General features: G+C 41.4%; 1 protein-coding gene across 3 annotated transcripts in view; it reads right to left on the bottom strand.

The window, feature by feature from the left end:
* The window catches only part of RAP1GDS1 (Rap1 GTPase-GDP dissociation stimulator 1), a 78,536-nt gene extending 65,024 nt beyond the window's left edge, over positions 1 to 13,512 (bottom strand). For all 3 annotated transcript variants that reach the window (XM_088529479.1, XM_088529491.1, XM_088529483.1), the window contains exon 1: positions 13,308 to 13,512. In XM_088529479.1, the coding sequence (XP_088385605.1) occupies positions 13,308 to 13,311 (4 nt within the window). In that variant the 5' untranslated portion in view covers positions 13,312 to 13,512. The remainder of the gene's footprint in view (positions 1 to 13,307) is intronic.
* Positions 13,513 to 14,800: the final 1,288 nt, after the last annotated feature.

Here is a 14,800-nt window from a genome sequence, read left to right as displayed (position 1 = left end):
CCCTGAACTCTCTGGGCACTGGATAGAGAGCCAAAGCCCGAGCTCAGTTTCCGAGTGCCACGCTGGGAGTCAGCACCCAACACGCAGAGCATCATCTGTCCAACGCAGTCCCCTCTCTGCCTGTCTGCAGAGAAGCTTCTATTGCAGTAGGCATTTCTGATCGCTCATGCTATTTATTTTATGCCAATTCCAAAGACTGTCTCAGAGAATTGTATTGCTACAATTGCAGTTACATTGGTCTAGGATGTCAGGAGACTACCTAATATAGACAGACCCTTAGGAGGACTTAGCTGGTGATTTACTGCCAGTCCGTCTGCCATTAGGGCCAAGAGATGCTGGGTAACTTCAAAAGGCAGAGGAGCAGAGAGCAGAAGCCACAGCCCAGCAAGACGGGGAGGCAGCAGGGAGTGTGTGACCAGCTCCAGCCTGTCACAAGGATTGCTGCAGCCTTTAATGTAAGTCACTGCACTGAGGAATTATTTATGGGCTACTTGAATCAAGCACAGCTAGGAAGCTTTGCAGCAGTCAAAGTCTAAAATACTCCAGCAAAGTGTCTTTAGCCCATGCCCTGGTGGCATTTGGCCCCAGTGCCAGGAAGGAGCAGCGCAGGGCTCACTGCATCACATTTGCGGTTTGTGCCAAGGAAATTCTTGCTGGTCAGCACGTGCAACCCCTGCAGAGGTCAGCCACTGCTGCACGGGTGCACAGGGACCACAGCTGAGAAAGGATCTCTCCTATTAACTTCAGTTTTTCAATTGTGCTTTCCCAAAACTTCTCAGTTATAATTGGTCTCCTGCAAGCAGAAGGAAGGAAAACAGAAAGGAATGCTTCAGAAGCTGTCACACCTTACCAGGAGAAAGAGGCATTAGAGAGGCATTTTATGGAATGAATGCGTAGTTTCTGCACAGGCCAGAAGCTTCTGTCAATTTTGACTACTGTGGACACGCTAAGATTTTAATGAAGCTAGAGGAAAAGACCAGGATGCTTCTGCATCAGAAGGCATATATCAGTGCAGCTTTGCTGCTGGCCACGTTCCATTTACTTCTGGAAGCAGCATATAAGAATAAAAAATCACACATTAGCAGGATTAATATCCTTCTTCCCCAATTTATTAACTCATAAAAAGCCTCCTGTGCTGAAAGTTATTGAGGTAATATTAATTAAGACAGCCAGCAATTGATCCTTAAAGCAATATTTGTCAGGAAAACTGCTAATCTTTCAGCTCTAGGCACAAGATTAAAAGAATCTCCTTTCCTCTTCCTCTTGACCCATTTAAGTAGGCAGTTAGGCACAATGGGCAGTGTTGGGGAACTCTGTAATTTTAAATTGCATGCAACTGCAGTGGACAGCAGAACATGCATAGCTCCTTCTTTCTCTCATTTAGATACCGCCTTCCCTTTCTGTGGCAGAGGACTCCCCTAACCTTGGTCGGTGCTTTACAGCTGTAACTAGATTTGGACTGCTTAAAGAAAAATAAAATTAAGTAAGTGAAGATTCAGAAACAGAGAAATTAATTGAAATTCTACTAATACAGAAACGTCTAAAACTTTCCTAGAAAATGCGCTTCTGTGCATTGCCACCCTTTCATACTGAAGTTTGTCTTCCCTGTGCACGGACTTCAGGGTCCACTGTGATAACCCCTTGGAGGAGTGCAGTTCTTTCCCACTAGAGAGGTATGAAATTCTGGTTTCTCTGATCTAGTTAAGGAGTTTTGACTGTCCTAGGGTCAGATATACATCTAAAGTGCTGCAGGGGCATGAAAGTAGCAGTAAACTCTACCAGATAATGCTGCTAAGACACATCCATCTGTCTTGGTAAAGCTTCTTTCCCGCCAGGTTGATAAAATCTGGTTATTCAAGTTGGGGGAAAAAAAAAACAAACACATGGATAAAAATCCTCAAATGCTGATAAGAGCGGATGAAGACTTCCTTGTATAAAATTATTTGTATCTTGCATTTACTTAGCAATATATGTTTTTTTGATACTACTGGAATTCCTACATACAAGAAGAGAGACAGTGCGATTGTTAAAATGTCATGAAGACTAAGTCTTTCCATTGTAAAAGAGCATGGTCTTGAGTGTGATGGCAAATTATTGTGGTTTAAGTCTTTGCTATTCCAGAAAGATCTGAGCACTGCTTTGAAGACTAGAAAATGTAGACTTCCTTTCTTTGCAGTTTTCAATGGTAAAAGCAAACAAACAAACAAACAAGCTAAATAGGGCTTGTTCCTTCTAACTGCAGTATGATACAAAATTTCCAGTGTATGAAAGTGTATGAAGAGACAACTGTCTAACCAAAGGAAATTTTTAAGAGGTAAAGACTGGCAGAAATGTTATGTTAGTTATCCTGCTAGGAAAAAATGTCTAGCAAAACATGAGAGAAAGATTATACATGAACTTAATAACTGAAAGGAAAACCATTAAAAAAAAAAAAAAGGTAAAAAGCTGTGAGCTGATGTGATACAAATGGAACTTTAGAAATGTACCACAGAGGTGATTTAGTAAACTGATTATTAATGGAACTGCAAAAGTATATTAACTGTCAATGTTACTATTAAAAAAACTGGTTAGGAACTTCCCAGCCAATTAGGTGTAAGATGGGTTTATATATATATTTATTTATTTTTATATATATAAAAATACCCAGCAGCCTTATATTTTGAGACACTGTGAGAATACACAACCCAAAAGCTGTGGTCTGAACATAGAACTCCAAACCTGAAAATGCTGTTTTTAATTCCAGCTGTCAGTATGATGCCTTTTGTAGCTTCACAAGTCACTTAATGATGTGATGCCAGAGTAGAAAACCACATTTCAGCAGCAATTGTTTTTACACATACTGAAGCAATATCTTTTCAGCACAGTGTACTTTTCATTTGTTTGGCTACTTATTTCTTTTCATATTTCAGAGCTCAAGGTAGGAATCAACCCATTTTCGCTTATTTCCAGTTTCTCTGGTTCAAGAGCAGCTCTGTAATTCAGTGACTTGGAAACCCCATGCGAGAATGGGGGTAGAGAGGAAACAGCTTTTTACAATATGAGAGATGATTATGCCTGTTCCCTTGTTCTCGCTGCTTTTGCTTTTTCAAAGAAATGCATTCTGAGGGGGCTAAAATTGATTTTGGTCTTTCCTCCTCCACTTTTCCTGTAGTTGAACACATTTTCACTCATTTAACTCATTGGGATATTTTGTTGAATTAATATTTATAAATCACTTTGAAAAGTATTCTTTTAATGGTAAAGTTCAGTGCTGTTATTTTTTAGATTACAAAACATTTTTCTGTTTTGTTACCCACTGTAAGCACACTCTAATGCATTAAGAGTCACATTTCCTCAAATTTTTGTCTGACATTGCTATTCAGTAGAGTAACTACACTCTTTGAGAACAGAACTCCTAACTCCCTTGTGCTGCAAATTCTCTGGTGCACCAAACATCTGCAGCTCTTTCTGACTCGCACAGCTGTGAGTCACTGCAGCCCTCACAAACGGAGTCATATCCTAAAACCATTCATTCTACTAAACTGAATATTTAAAAAACAGACTTCTCCAAAATGGTTCAAATCATGTCATATATAGGGAGGCACCATGGGCATCACTTTATTACCCAGCGCTTTATCACCCATTATTCTACGGTCATTTATGCCCAGGCTGAGTATAAATGCTACAATTTGGGCCCAATTACTGTCTAAAATGAAATTTACAGTCACTTTGTGCATAATACAGGACAATGGGGAACCAAGGCCATAATTTGACTGCACAGAGGCTTCAGCAGCAAACCTGACTTCAACAGATTACCTTTGCTAAACGCTCTGCAACCAGGTAAGCTAAAGCACTACAGTACAGCATCATTTAAAACTACAGTGCACACTTAAAATTCCCATTTGATAGAGTTGTTTTAAGAACAAAGCCATGTCTTGCAACAGAAAAAAAAGCTTTACTTGCATTAAATCAATGCCTTTTTATAAGCCCTGTGTCTAGCATGCAGACCTTTCATGTCAATTCAACTAGACTTTCTTGTCCGATGGTCTTGTGTTATCCTTAGATGGTATTAGATCAAGCAGCAGAAACATCTTTAATGAAGAGATTCAAATGATATACTGAGTTTTGGGGGCAAATATGGTTCCATAAATACGGAGTGGAACAATAATGTGCTTATGTAAACAAGCAAAATTTGGCTTTTATATCTGCACTGGCCCTTTGAAGGTGTTAAAAGTAACACTGAAGTCCAACGCCTACTCCACAATCAAAACTGTGACCAAAATCTGTTCTTTTTATATAAATACAATAACCACAGTGACCATCAAAAACTTATTCAGGATGTTTTACATGAGTCCAATAGTTGAATGCTAAAACAAAAACTGCCCCAATGTTTTACTTCCAAATAGTAACCAGAATCTGAAGTGATCTGTTTTGTTATTTTGGCAAGAAATAGATGAGTCTGAAGAGGAAGAGAGGAAGAAAAGGAAAAAAAAAAAAAAAAAAGAAAGAAAAAATCTGGAGCTTTCAAGAATTCCTGAATTTTCAGATTTGATATTTCATTCTTGATCTGATAGTTGCATCTTTATCCCCAAACATAGTCTAAACTTATCTGCACAGAGACTCCTTTCGCCTATTTTTGATTTTAGGAAATAAATTCCTTGTAATGCAAAAAATGTTACAAGATTCACCAACGTACTTTTAAGAGTTGAAAAGGGTAAAAAAAGGAGAGTTTGTGTTTCCAAAAAAGGCCAAATATTAAAACTTTTTGTAAACTATGTCTATTAACCAGCTTTCCAAAAAAATCATCAAGTTCTTTATGTACAGTCAAAAATGCTGTTTTGTTAGTGACCATTTCTGAAATTTAGAAAAGAAAGCAGTTTAAATAGTTGCTGAATTATGTCGGCTTGCAAGTGACACCTGGAGTAAACTGTTTAGAATTTGAAGACCAAAGCATGCTGCAAACAACCCAGCAGCCCATATCTGTTGCTTTTTATCAATAAGCCAATTTAATATCAATTATATTGTCTTTCTCTTAAAAAAAAAGGAACTAAAATGGGCCATCCCTAAAAAGGAGTGCTGTATTATCTAGTCTCTCCCAGAGAATCTCTGAAAAGTTCTCAGCTCTACCTTGTTCACAGCAGTCAAGAACTGCACAAGGAGATTCTTTCCTTAGAAGGAAAACTTACAAAAATAAACAAAGAGTTCATACCATTTTGGGGATGAAGACACCTTCCAAAAACAGCAAGGTGAATCTTTTTGTTTCTTTCTTCCCACTGTTCTTGCCTTTGGAAAATTAAGTGTCTGAATTATAATGTATGTGTCACTAGAAACATTGTGTTTAGCAATCTCCCAGAGAGGAATTCCTAACATTTTCTGGGAATAGGTGACCTTATCAGAAAGCATCAGAAGCCATTATCTAATGGATATAGTTTTCTGAAGCAGATTTCTGCTTCATAATTTTTCTTTTTGCTGCCACAGGATAGAACAAAGGTCACTGTATGTATATTAGTAACACATGACACTGTGCTTGCTATTCCTTTTACAGGATGATGTCCTAATAATAGGATCTCCATATTGAATTGGTTTATTGTTTGAACAAATTACTACAGACTACGTAATTCCACACGTTTTAAAGAAAAAAATGAATTCAACAGATCATTTTTTGAACACAGGACATAGCTTTCTCCACTTGGCAAGTTCTTTCATATGCTATGCATTGATGTAGTATCATACCTGTGAATGATACTGAGCACGTTTTAATAGTGCTCCTGATGGTCAGTGTTGGTGCAGTGTCTGCCACTTTTCCCTTTACTGCATAAGCTGGAGAGCTTTAGAGTCTTGAAAGAGTGGAAATGCAGACTATTTTGCATAGTTTTACCAGAACAAGGCAGTCTAAGCTCCACTGAGCTGGGTTAGCTGAGTCAGAAGATACCAGTGACTTCAGTGGTACTCAGCGTGGGCTTTATGTGGGCACAACAATGCAATATAAATGGCATCTACATGATCAGGGCCCAATTCTCTATGATTTCTTTCCTAAAAGACGCATTCTTTTATGTGTTCTTGTTTCTTGTATTAGCAGCTTAGGCAAAACTGAACCATGATTTGATTGGTTGTAAGTAAAAAAAACTTCAGCTCTAGAAAATTTGGAAGTGGAGCACAGGTTTTTCAAATCTTTCCCTAACAAGGACAGTGGAAAAGGCAGATGATTTAAGTTGTCAGATAATTAATTAATAAAGACAGAAACAGAAGCATGGAGATTGGAGGAAAAAAGGAAAAGAGCAAGGGGACAACTGGAGGGGGAAGAATGTTGCAGAAAACTGGGTGATTAAGCATGGAGCCAGAGAAAGGAGCCTAAAGGAACAGAACTGCTGTGGAGGAGTAGGAAAGAATGCTTAGGTAAAACACAAAAGAATAAAATCACGGCACTGTAACACCAGTTTTTTGGCTTGGGAAGTGCATGGTGTATTCTGGACAATGCTGAATGTACATTTACTAGATGCTAGTACATTTACTAGATACTGGTACATAATATCTAGTAAATGTACTAGTATGACTAGTATCTTTAGGTGGACTGAAGAACTCCCTCATGGTAAACAGGTGATGGCCAAGGATTACAGCAAAAATCCTACTTGGTTCCTACCTCATCATGGCATGTTACCAGTCTTTCCTTCAACCTCCATCATTTCCTTGCTTAAGCCTAACTCCACATAGCAGGAGGCAGAGTGTCTGCGTATGCTCCCTGAGCCTTATGGAGATCCAGGTAAGAAAGGGCGCTGCTTAGCAGGTTTTACAGGATAAGAACAAATATATTTATATAAAACCTATTAAAATGAATTTCTACATTCATTTAATCATATTAGATATTTTATACAAAATGACTATGCTCACACACTAGTGTTTTGTTGCTGTGTGTTTCCCCCTCGCCCGCTTCCTGTGTCCCTTAGATATAAGGGCAAGCTGGATGGGACCTTTGCAGTAACTCCAGTAACTGTGAGAATGTTCAGTGGCTTCAAGCAGTTGGAGCTGCAAAGATGGTGTAACCAAATACACCTTGTCAGAAGACTGACTAGATGGTTCCTCCAGATGCCTGGGAGAGGCAAGTTAAACATTCTGTGGGCAGAGAAGGTTTAGATAAGAAAGATGTAGAATTCTGCTTTGGTTTTGAAACCTTCTTTTTCTTTTTTGCTGCTTTGTTCCCACTGTTGAGATAAAACAGTATTTTGATTTAAGGAAATGTTCCAAAGCCTTCATGAAGCACAAGCAGTGATCTATCAGTACTGAATTCGGCTGTGCCTGCTAGGTGCTTTAGATTGAGAGCATCGTGGGATTTCTCATCAAGAGAAGGGAACACAGATATGGGAATGAAGTTAGCAATGTTAGAGAAGGGAACAAATGTGCCTCTATCCCTGTAATGGTGACATGCATGCTCGAGGTTGTTTCTAAGGCTAGGAATGTTAAAATAGTCCCACTAATTAAAGTCACCCGACCGTCGTGTCAAGAGAGCAGAACAACATCAAAGTCAAGAAACTTTTCCAGATACACTCTCAAGAGGAATTCTTAGCTGCCAGAAAGAAGGATGTACTTTGGAACATGCAGACCTCAACGGAACACTCCACTTGACCTACAGATCAGAAAGGTTTGTGAATGCTCAGGTATTTTTTTTTTTCATTTATGTCAAAATGCTAGCAGAATTGTTAGCTTCCAGCCATAAAATATGTCATAGAATTAATATGGAGTAAAGGTAAAATAATTTTTTACAGTTATTAAATAAAACACAGCTTTCAGTTTGGATCAAACTGAGAGCAAATGAGGTAGAACGGTGTTTGAAAAGCAGGTATAAAAGTATCATCTTTGAACCATAGATGTATTTGCTGTATGTAAAAGATAAGATGGGACAAGGAATGAGTATTCTGTTATCTCTAGTTTTTTTTTTTTTTTTTTGACTAGTATATCCTAGTGGTATAAACGTTTATAGTAACATAAAGAATGAAATAAGGATAGGCTTTGAACTGCTCGTCTTCTGTCCTGAGGCTCTCCTATTGGTATATCAGGAAGGCCTCAAAAAGCAAAGGTACCCAGATATGGAAATGGTGAAGTTTCATGTATTTTAAAGCACAAATGTTAAGGAAACTTTCTATAGACATCTATGTTGATTTGATTTATGCAGATTTTAAATTCCAATTACTATAAACACACACACTTATTCTCTGACATTTCTTATCAGGATCTGCAAAGCTGCTGCTTCCGAAAGTGCTTGTAGCCAGAGACATTCCTCAGACAAGTGCTCTGCCAGCAGACACTTAAAAGACACAGGTAAGGAATGCTGTGTTTGTTAGGTCTCCAGATGTCGCACACTAGAGTCCATCCTCTATCTGAAGTTAAACGAATAGCAGTTATCGGCCTTAGAGATTTGACAGATTCCTTTGGGCGTCTGCCGAGTTCGTAATCTACTCGAACCACAGCTTAAGAGGTATGAGATCACTGGGGTTTCTGCACAGCTTCAAAGCTCCCTAAACTGTAACCGCGCAGCTCTCAACACCGAGCAAATGTTGCCAGGCTGTGTGCACCGCTTTGAAGCTCCTTGAACCACAGCCGTTTGTTTCACAGTTTACAAATTCTGCTGGGCATATCTGGACGTTTGTAAACTCAAAATCACATCAGTTAATTTTTTTGACTAAATGGAACTTCAGCATTCAAATTGTGCATGACTTTCCCGTATCGTTTTACCAAGACCAATTCCTTTGGGTTACGATTATATGGATTTTGGAAAGAGAAACAAATTTCTAGACCACGTTTAATAAGAGAGGCCTTGGGAGATGACACATGCTATGAAAGCTGCTACTTAGAAAATTCCCTACTAGGAAAAGCTCCCTGCATAATTTACAGTCAAACTCTAATCAAAAATTTTGTCTATTACTGGAGAACACAAATCAACATATTGAGACTTAATTTCCAGTAGTTTAGGTGCAATCCTGAATCAATCTTAGCTTGGAAGACAAGTTAGAATCTTAAATCTAACTCCTCCAACAGTATCAAGACAGCAGGATGCTCATTTTCATACTACACAGCCAGTGCATAGACCCAGGTGGACAAGCTTGACAGTGGTCGGTGGGTTTTCATTTGTGTAAATAACTGAGTCCACATTTAATGTCCCACTGCCACCCAAACACATGAACTTGACAGAGCTGAGGGGAAAAATATCAACATCTTTGAGGCAGAAGCAAGGGATGGAACTTGATAGCTTTCAACCTGTCAAATAACAATGATATTATTGAACAAACTTTAGTTTACATTGATCTTATATTTATTTATTTTTATATGTTTACAAATACATAAGGTGAAGCCTCAATGTTTTCAGAAATAGATCAGCTTTACTTAAGGAAGTCTGAAAATTACAAAGAACCCCCTCCAGGCTTGTCAGCTTTAGCCAAAACATGCTTCAAAGAGAGGCAAAATATTGTCGGGTTTTATTTAGATATATATTCTGGCTGTTTCTTTTTCCTTTCTCTCCTCCCCCCCCCCCCCCACCCCAAGGGAATGGGTGTATAGGTCCTAATTTCTTTCTATTAATTCTATTCTCTATTGTTCCATTCATTCATTTCTTAAATCTCTCTGCTTCTGATATTTCTCTCCATCCACACATCTCCCTTAAGGGTTTTTTTGTTCTTTTCTGTTCTTGCATCTTGCCTGGGTAGTTTTCTCATTTCCATTATTACTGCTTTGTTTCCTTAACATTTCATCTGTTCTTTTGCTCTTTTTCTTTCCACTTTGGACTCTACAGAAAGCCAGATGTTCCTTGCTGACTTCTAAAACTACCTTTGCATATTTAGTTGTCAGGAAGTGTACTCTTGAATGAAGCCTTTAACATAAAGCTAAATAGAAAATTGATGAATTTCTGTCTTACATAATAAAAAAAGATTATAAATAGTGGCCTGAACACAGGAATAGTATTCATCAGGGAAGGGCATTCAGAACTAACTCATCCTCTTTGACTTACTCGGAAACAGAGAATTGCAAACTTCCAGGAACTTTACTGAAAAAGAGAGATACAGTCTAAAGTCAGTTGCTTCTGTGTTTTGTTTTTGAAATACAAGACTTTTGCTGAAATCAGTTGTATCTTTGGGAAATGCTAATACAAAATCTTATACTGTCTTAAACCAGTGTAGTCTGCCTGGTTAGAATAATATGCTGGTGTTGTAAGAAATATCATTGTTTTAGGAAAAACTTTAAAAGAAGAAGAAATAAAAAAGACCATATTGTGCAATTAACACTTATCCAATTTATTAGACTTGCTAGTTTTCTCACAAGGGATGGAACTAAAAGAGCTCCCAAAATGGAAGACTATTTTTCATTAGCTGTTCTTCCTCTCATATTTGAGGCAATTGATTACTTTTTTCTTTCTTTCTTTCTTTTTCTTTCTTTTTTTTTCTCCTTTCTTGTAATGTAAAGGAACACAGGCTTCTCCTCTTCTTCCTGAAAGCAATATTGCACATAGCCATGTCTGAAGCTCAACACCATTCTGCTATTTAGTGCCCCAATGTCCTGGAGTCAGACTGATGCTTGTTTATATGGGGATCTGTGATTCAGTTTAGATTTCATTTGCGATAGCCCCTTGGCTGACCCCAAAGCCTGATATGTATTTGCATGTTGTAATTCTTCAGGGTAAGCAAGAGGAAAAAAATGAGTATAGAGGAAGGAGGTGGGCGATAAAATTTTCTGTTCTTTCATGTCTCTGATGAGAAATAGATTAGGTGAACAATGACAGTTGTGCAGCTAAGTGGAAAATACTCAGAAGTATTCATCATAAAAAAAAAATCATGTATGGTGGTTCTCCAACTTTTGGAGTCACAGGACACTGTTATTGTATTCAAATTTGTAGAATACCTGCAGCCTGCTTACCACATCTGCACAGGCCACTGCCCTAAAATTGTAATACACATGTTGCATTTTTTGAGTTGTTTTTTTTTAAAAAAATATTTGACTGAGGGAAGGAGCCATTCCTTGGGGAACAGAATTTGTAACTAAGTATCTGAAAACTAGACACCTGCAATTGTTATTATAAAAATAAAGCACTGGTGATGCAGGTGTCACCTCAAGTACTGACAGTGCTCTACTTCCAGGAGTACCTATGGCAACTTGACTTAAAAGCCAAACATTGACCACTGTTTAAACTGTACTCAGACAGGGCTTTTTAAAAACAAACTATAAATAAAAGGGACAAAAATGACAATTTTGAGAAGACCAATACTAGAGGAAATCACTGTCCTTTAAATGAAAAGTGCCCCGAGACCGCCTTCAAAGAAATAAATATTTGGAACTAGAGTAGCAAATATTTCTAAACAGTAAATATAACAGATCCAAGTATACATAATAAGCACTTTTAACAAGAGAAATCTAGATGATCTCTAGAGATCCCTTCCAACCTCAACCGTTCTGTGAAATCTTTTCAGTGAAATTAGAATATACCTTTTGTATCATTAACATATGAATTGGCAAATACCATTCCAACCTTTCTAAACACAGAGTAGTCTGTATGTTTAATCTTAAGACAGCACTTCTGTGCTGCCTGCTACAAACGCTTGCTTGTTGGGCATGATTTATGAACGGATACACCAGCTATGGAAAAATAAATAAATACTGCAAATATTCATCTTCACTTTAAATCTGAGGATTTTCAAAGGTTATGCAGTGCACTATCTATGCAAAAAGAAAACTAGAGGCTGAATGAGGGAAGCTGTTGTATTGATTTTATGAGCTCAAACATGGGAAGTCATTAGTTGCTTGCCTAGGGGAAAAGCATTTCAGTCTTTGTCACTTGCTCCTCACAGCAACAAGAGCTGCTGCAGATGCTACTTAGAGTTTGCCTTCATAGTAAAGACTGTGGGTTCAGGCCCTGATGTGTTGGAGAAGTAGAGAAAAAGATTGTTTCTCCTCATTTTCATGAGCAGCCTATCTGGTCAGTTATGAATGGGTGCTGTCAGACTACAGAGGAAAATTATTTCAGTTCTCCTGAAAATCATTATATGTAGCCTTACTTACACAGCAAACTGTAGCAGATTCTCAAGCTTCTTACAAACTCACCTGCAACTGAAATGTAGTCTCATCTACAAAGGAGTGTAGCACCCCAGCAGCTTTTCTTTGAACAGGTTTTAACTGATGTGGAAGGCAAAACTGAGTTAGCCCCAACTAGACTTTGACTAGAATTGAGAATAGTGATACCGTGTGAATGAAGATAGGCTCGGTGTGTCTTTAAGCCAAATCCCAGGGTTTTGTGTTTTCAGCCCACATGAAAAAATCACTACATCATTGAGGTTCTGCAATACTGTGACAAAATATGATAGTTGCTCCTTGGGCCTGACCTAGGCAAGTTCCATTTTTAATCATTCTCTAGAAGTTTAGTAATCCTCACACCATTGTTTTAAATGAGGTCAAAAAGTATGCAAGTGTTGCCATTTCAGAAACAGGAAAAAAAAAGAAAAAGAAAAAAAAAATACCCCAAACTTGAGGCACTGCAACTCCTCCTTTTCATGGAAACTTCTAGTTAAGGACGAAAGATGTTTCTTTGCAAATGACATACTACTGATGTACCCAAGACGTGAGGAAGTGCTGATGTCAAACTCCTGAGCCCAGGTCAGGAACTGGCACCCTCTGCACTGCTCGTGAAGCGGCTCCCTCGGCAGACCTGTGCCCCAACTCCTACCCTGGCAGCTGGCAGGCCGGGCAGGGGCTCGGGGACTCGTGGGGGACACGCTGTACCCCTCTCTGGGACCCGTGCGACAGCCCGGGCGTTCCAGGGGATGTGCTACAAGGGGAGAAGGTGGGGAAGCGCAGTGAGAGCTTTGTGAAGGAAAACAGTTAGCGGTGTGGGTTTGCATAGGCTTTGTCGGAGGATCCACCCAAGTAGCGAGCCGGGTGACACTACTCAATTTACAACACTGAGGCACAGGTAACATGGCTGCAGTTGTCAGCGTGAGCAATGCTCGCTTTAAAAGCTCCCGAAAGAGGCAGTTCCTCGCATCTCTCCCAGACAATGAGGAAGGATCCCAAGCTCATCTCGTGAGCGCATCAGTCTCCCACGGCAAACAATGCCGGGAGGTGGCCTGGGGGCGCCTTATGTAAGCCCTCGCCCTGCCCCTTGCTCGCCGCTCCGGTTGAGGCTCGTCCGCGGCGCGGGGCGCGCGGAGCGCTGGCAGCGAGCGGCGCCGGGCGGCCCCGCAGCGGCCGCGCAAACTTCGGCGAGGCGAGGCGGGCACCCGGCGAGGAAGTTGCACGAAGTCGCCGGGGACGAGCGGGCGGCGGCCTCGAGGGGAGGCAGGGAGGTGACTTACCCATGGCGCCGCCGCGGCCTCCTCCTCTTCCTCCTCCTCTCTGTGCTGCCGCTGCTGCTGCTGCTGTGGCCGGTGCTGCTGCCGCCGCCTCTCCGGGGGGCGCGGAGCGGAGCGTGCGTGCGGCGCGCCTATGAGTCAGGGCAGCACATCCGGGCAAGGCCGCCTGGGAGACACCCCGCCCGGCAGCACCCTGCCCCAACCGCCGCCGCCGCCGAGGGGCGGGCACGCAGCGAGGAGGAGGAGGCGGCGGCAGGGGCGGCCCCGCCAGCGGCAGCGCCCGCCGCCGCGCACCCCGGCAGCGAGAGGCGGCGCCGCGGGCTGGGCGCGGGCGGCGGCTGCCGCTCCGGCCCGCGCCTCCTTTGTTAGCGGCGCCGGCACCGCGGGTAACGGCCGTGCGGCGGCCGTTGGGCTGCTCGTAACGGCCGCGCGCGGGGCGCCCTAACCGCCCCCCGCTCTGTCCGGCGCCTGGGGCGACTGGTTTTTCCTTCGGGCTGTTGCTCGGGGCTGGCAGTGCGCACTGGTGAGGGCGAGCATGGGGACAGGCTGGAAGAGGATGCGTTTGAATTTCTTGTTCCTTTTATACATCTCTGTGTACGTGCTTGCCTACGTGAAGTTTCTGCAAAAGCGCAGGCCATGCCGAGGCTGCCTCACCATCCTCCTCCTCTGTGGTGAGCTGGCCTAGGGCAAAAACGTGGCACATCCTGAAATGTGTAAACTCTAGTAAAAGCGAAAGAGAGGTGTTAGTGCGTCCTCCATGCCCTTACTTTGTACGTGTGCCTGAGAAAATGTCCCTAATTTGAGAAGAAATACTTTGCAGGCAAGTGGATGAAATGTCAGGTAGTTTCCTAGGTAGGCCTTCCAAAGCAAAGGGCCAGCAGAGGGAACCCCCCACCCTGGGCAAATTCCTGTTGCTTTAAATTGTGTTTTGATGAATTAATATTGTGCCTCTGGAAGGTGAAAGTGAAAGGATTCTACAGTGCCAGGTAATGATGTGGGAAGGATGTTTTCCAGGCAAAGGCATTTCTGCCCTCTGCGCTCTCCCTTACTTCCTGCCCTGGGGTACTCTGTAATGCAGCAAGTGATAAGGAGCCATTTGCTCTTAAGGCCTTCTCCTTGTGCTGCATTTTCTGGCAGCCATTTTTCTGTATAATTTGAAGAGGTCTTGTAGACCTTCCCAATCTCTTTACGTTAACATTACCTGAATAAATACTGAAGTACATGACTGAGTGTGCTGGATGGTGGTGGTGCATTGCAGAAATAGATAGGCCAGGGCAGTTAGGTAAGAAGGATAGGATGAACTGTGCCCCACTGCAGGTGCAAGAGCACCCAGTGCTAGTCCCTTTCCCCATCGTTCAGCAGCTTGCAGGGAATTCCTCTCTGGAAGAAATCTCAGAAGTGATGAAAGGCTGCTGTATTTTTTATGCCCTAATCTATTTTCAAATCTTGCCTGTTTATCTTCCCTTTCTGTTTTTCCTTTCTTATTTCTTTCTCTC

Source organism: Tinamus guttatus, unplaced genomic scaffold (assembly GCF_059628265.1).
Source record: "Tinamus guttatus ecotype Peru unplaced genomic scaffold, ASM5962826v1 Tinamus_guttatus_pri_ptg000028l, whole genome shotgun sequence".
In the NCBI taxonomy this organism is placed as follows: Eukaryota; Metazoa; Chordata; class Aves; order Tinamiformes; family Tinamidae; genus Tinamus; species Tinamus guttatus.
This window is presented reverse-complemented; position numbering and strand designations above follow the sequence as displayed.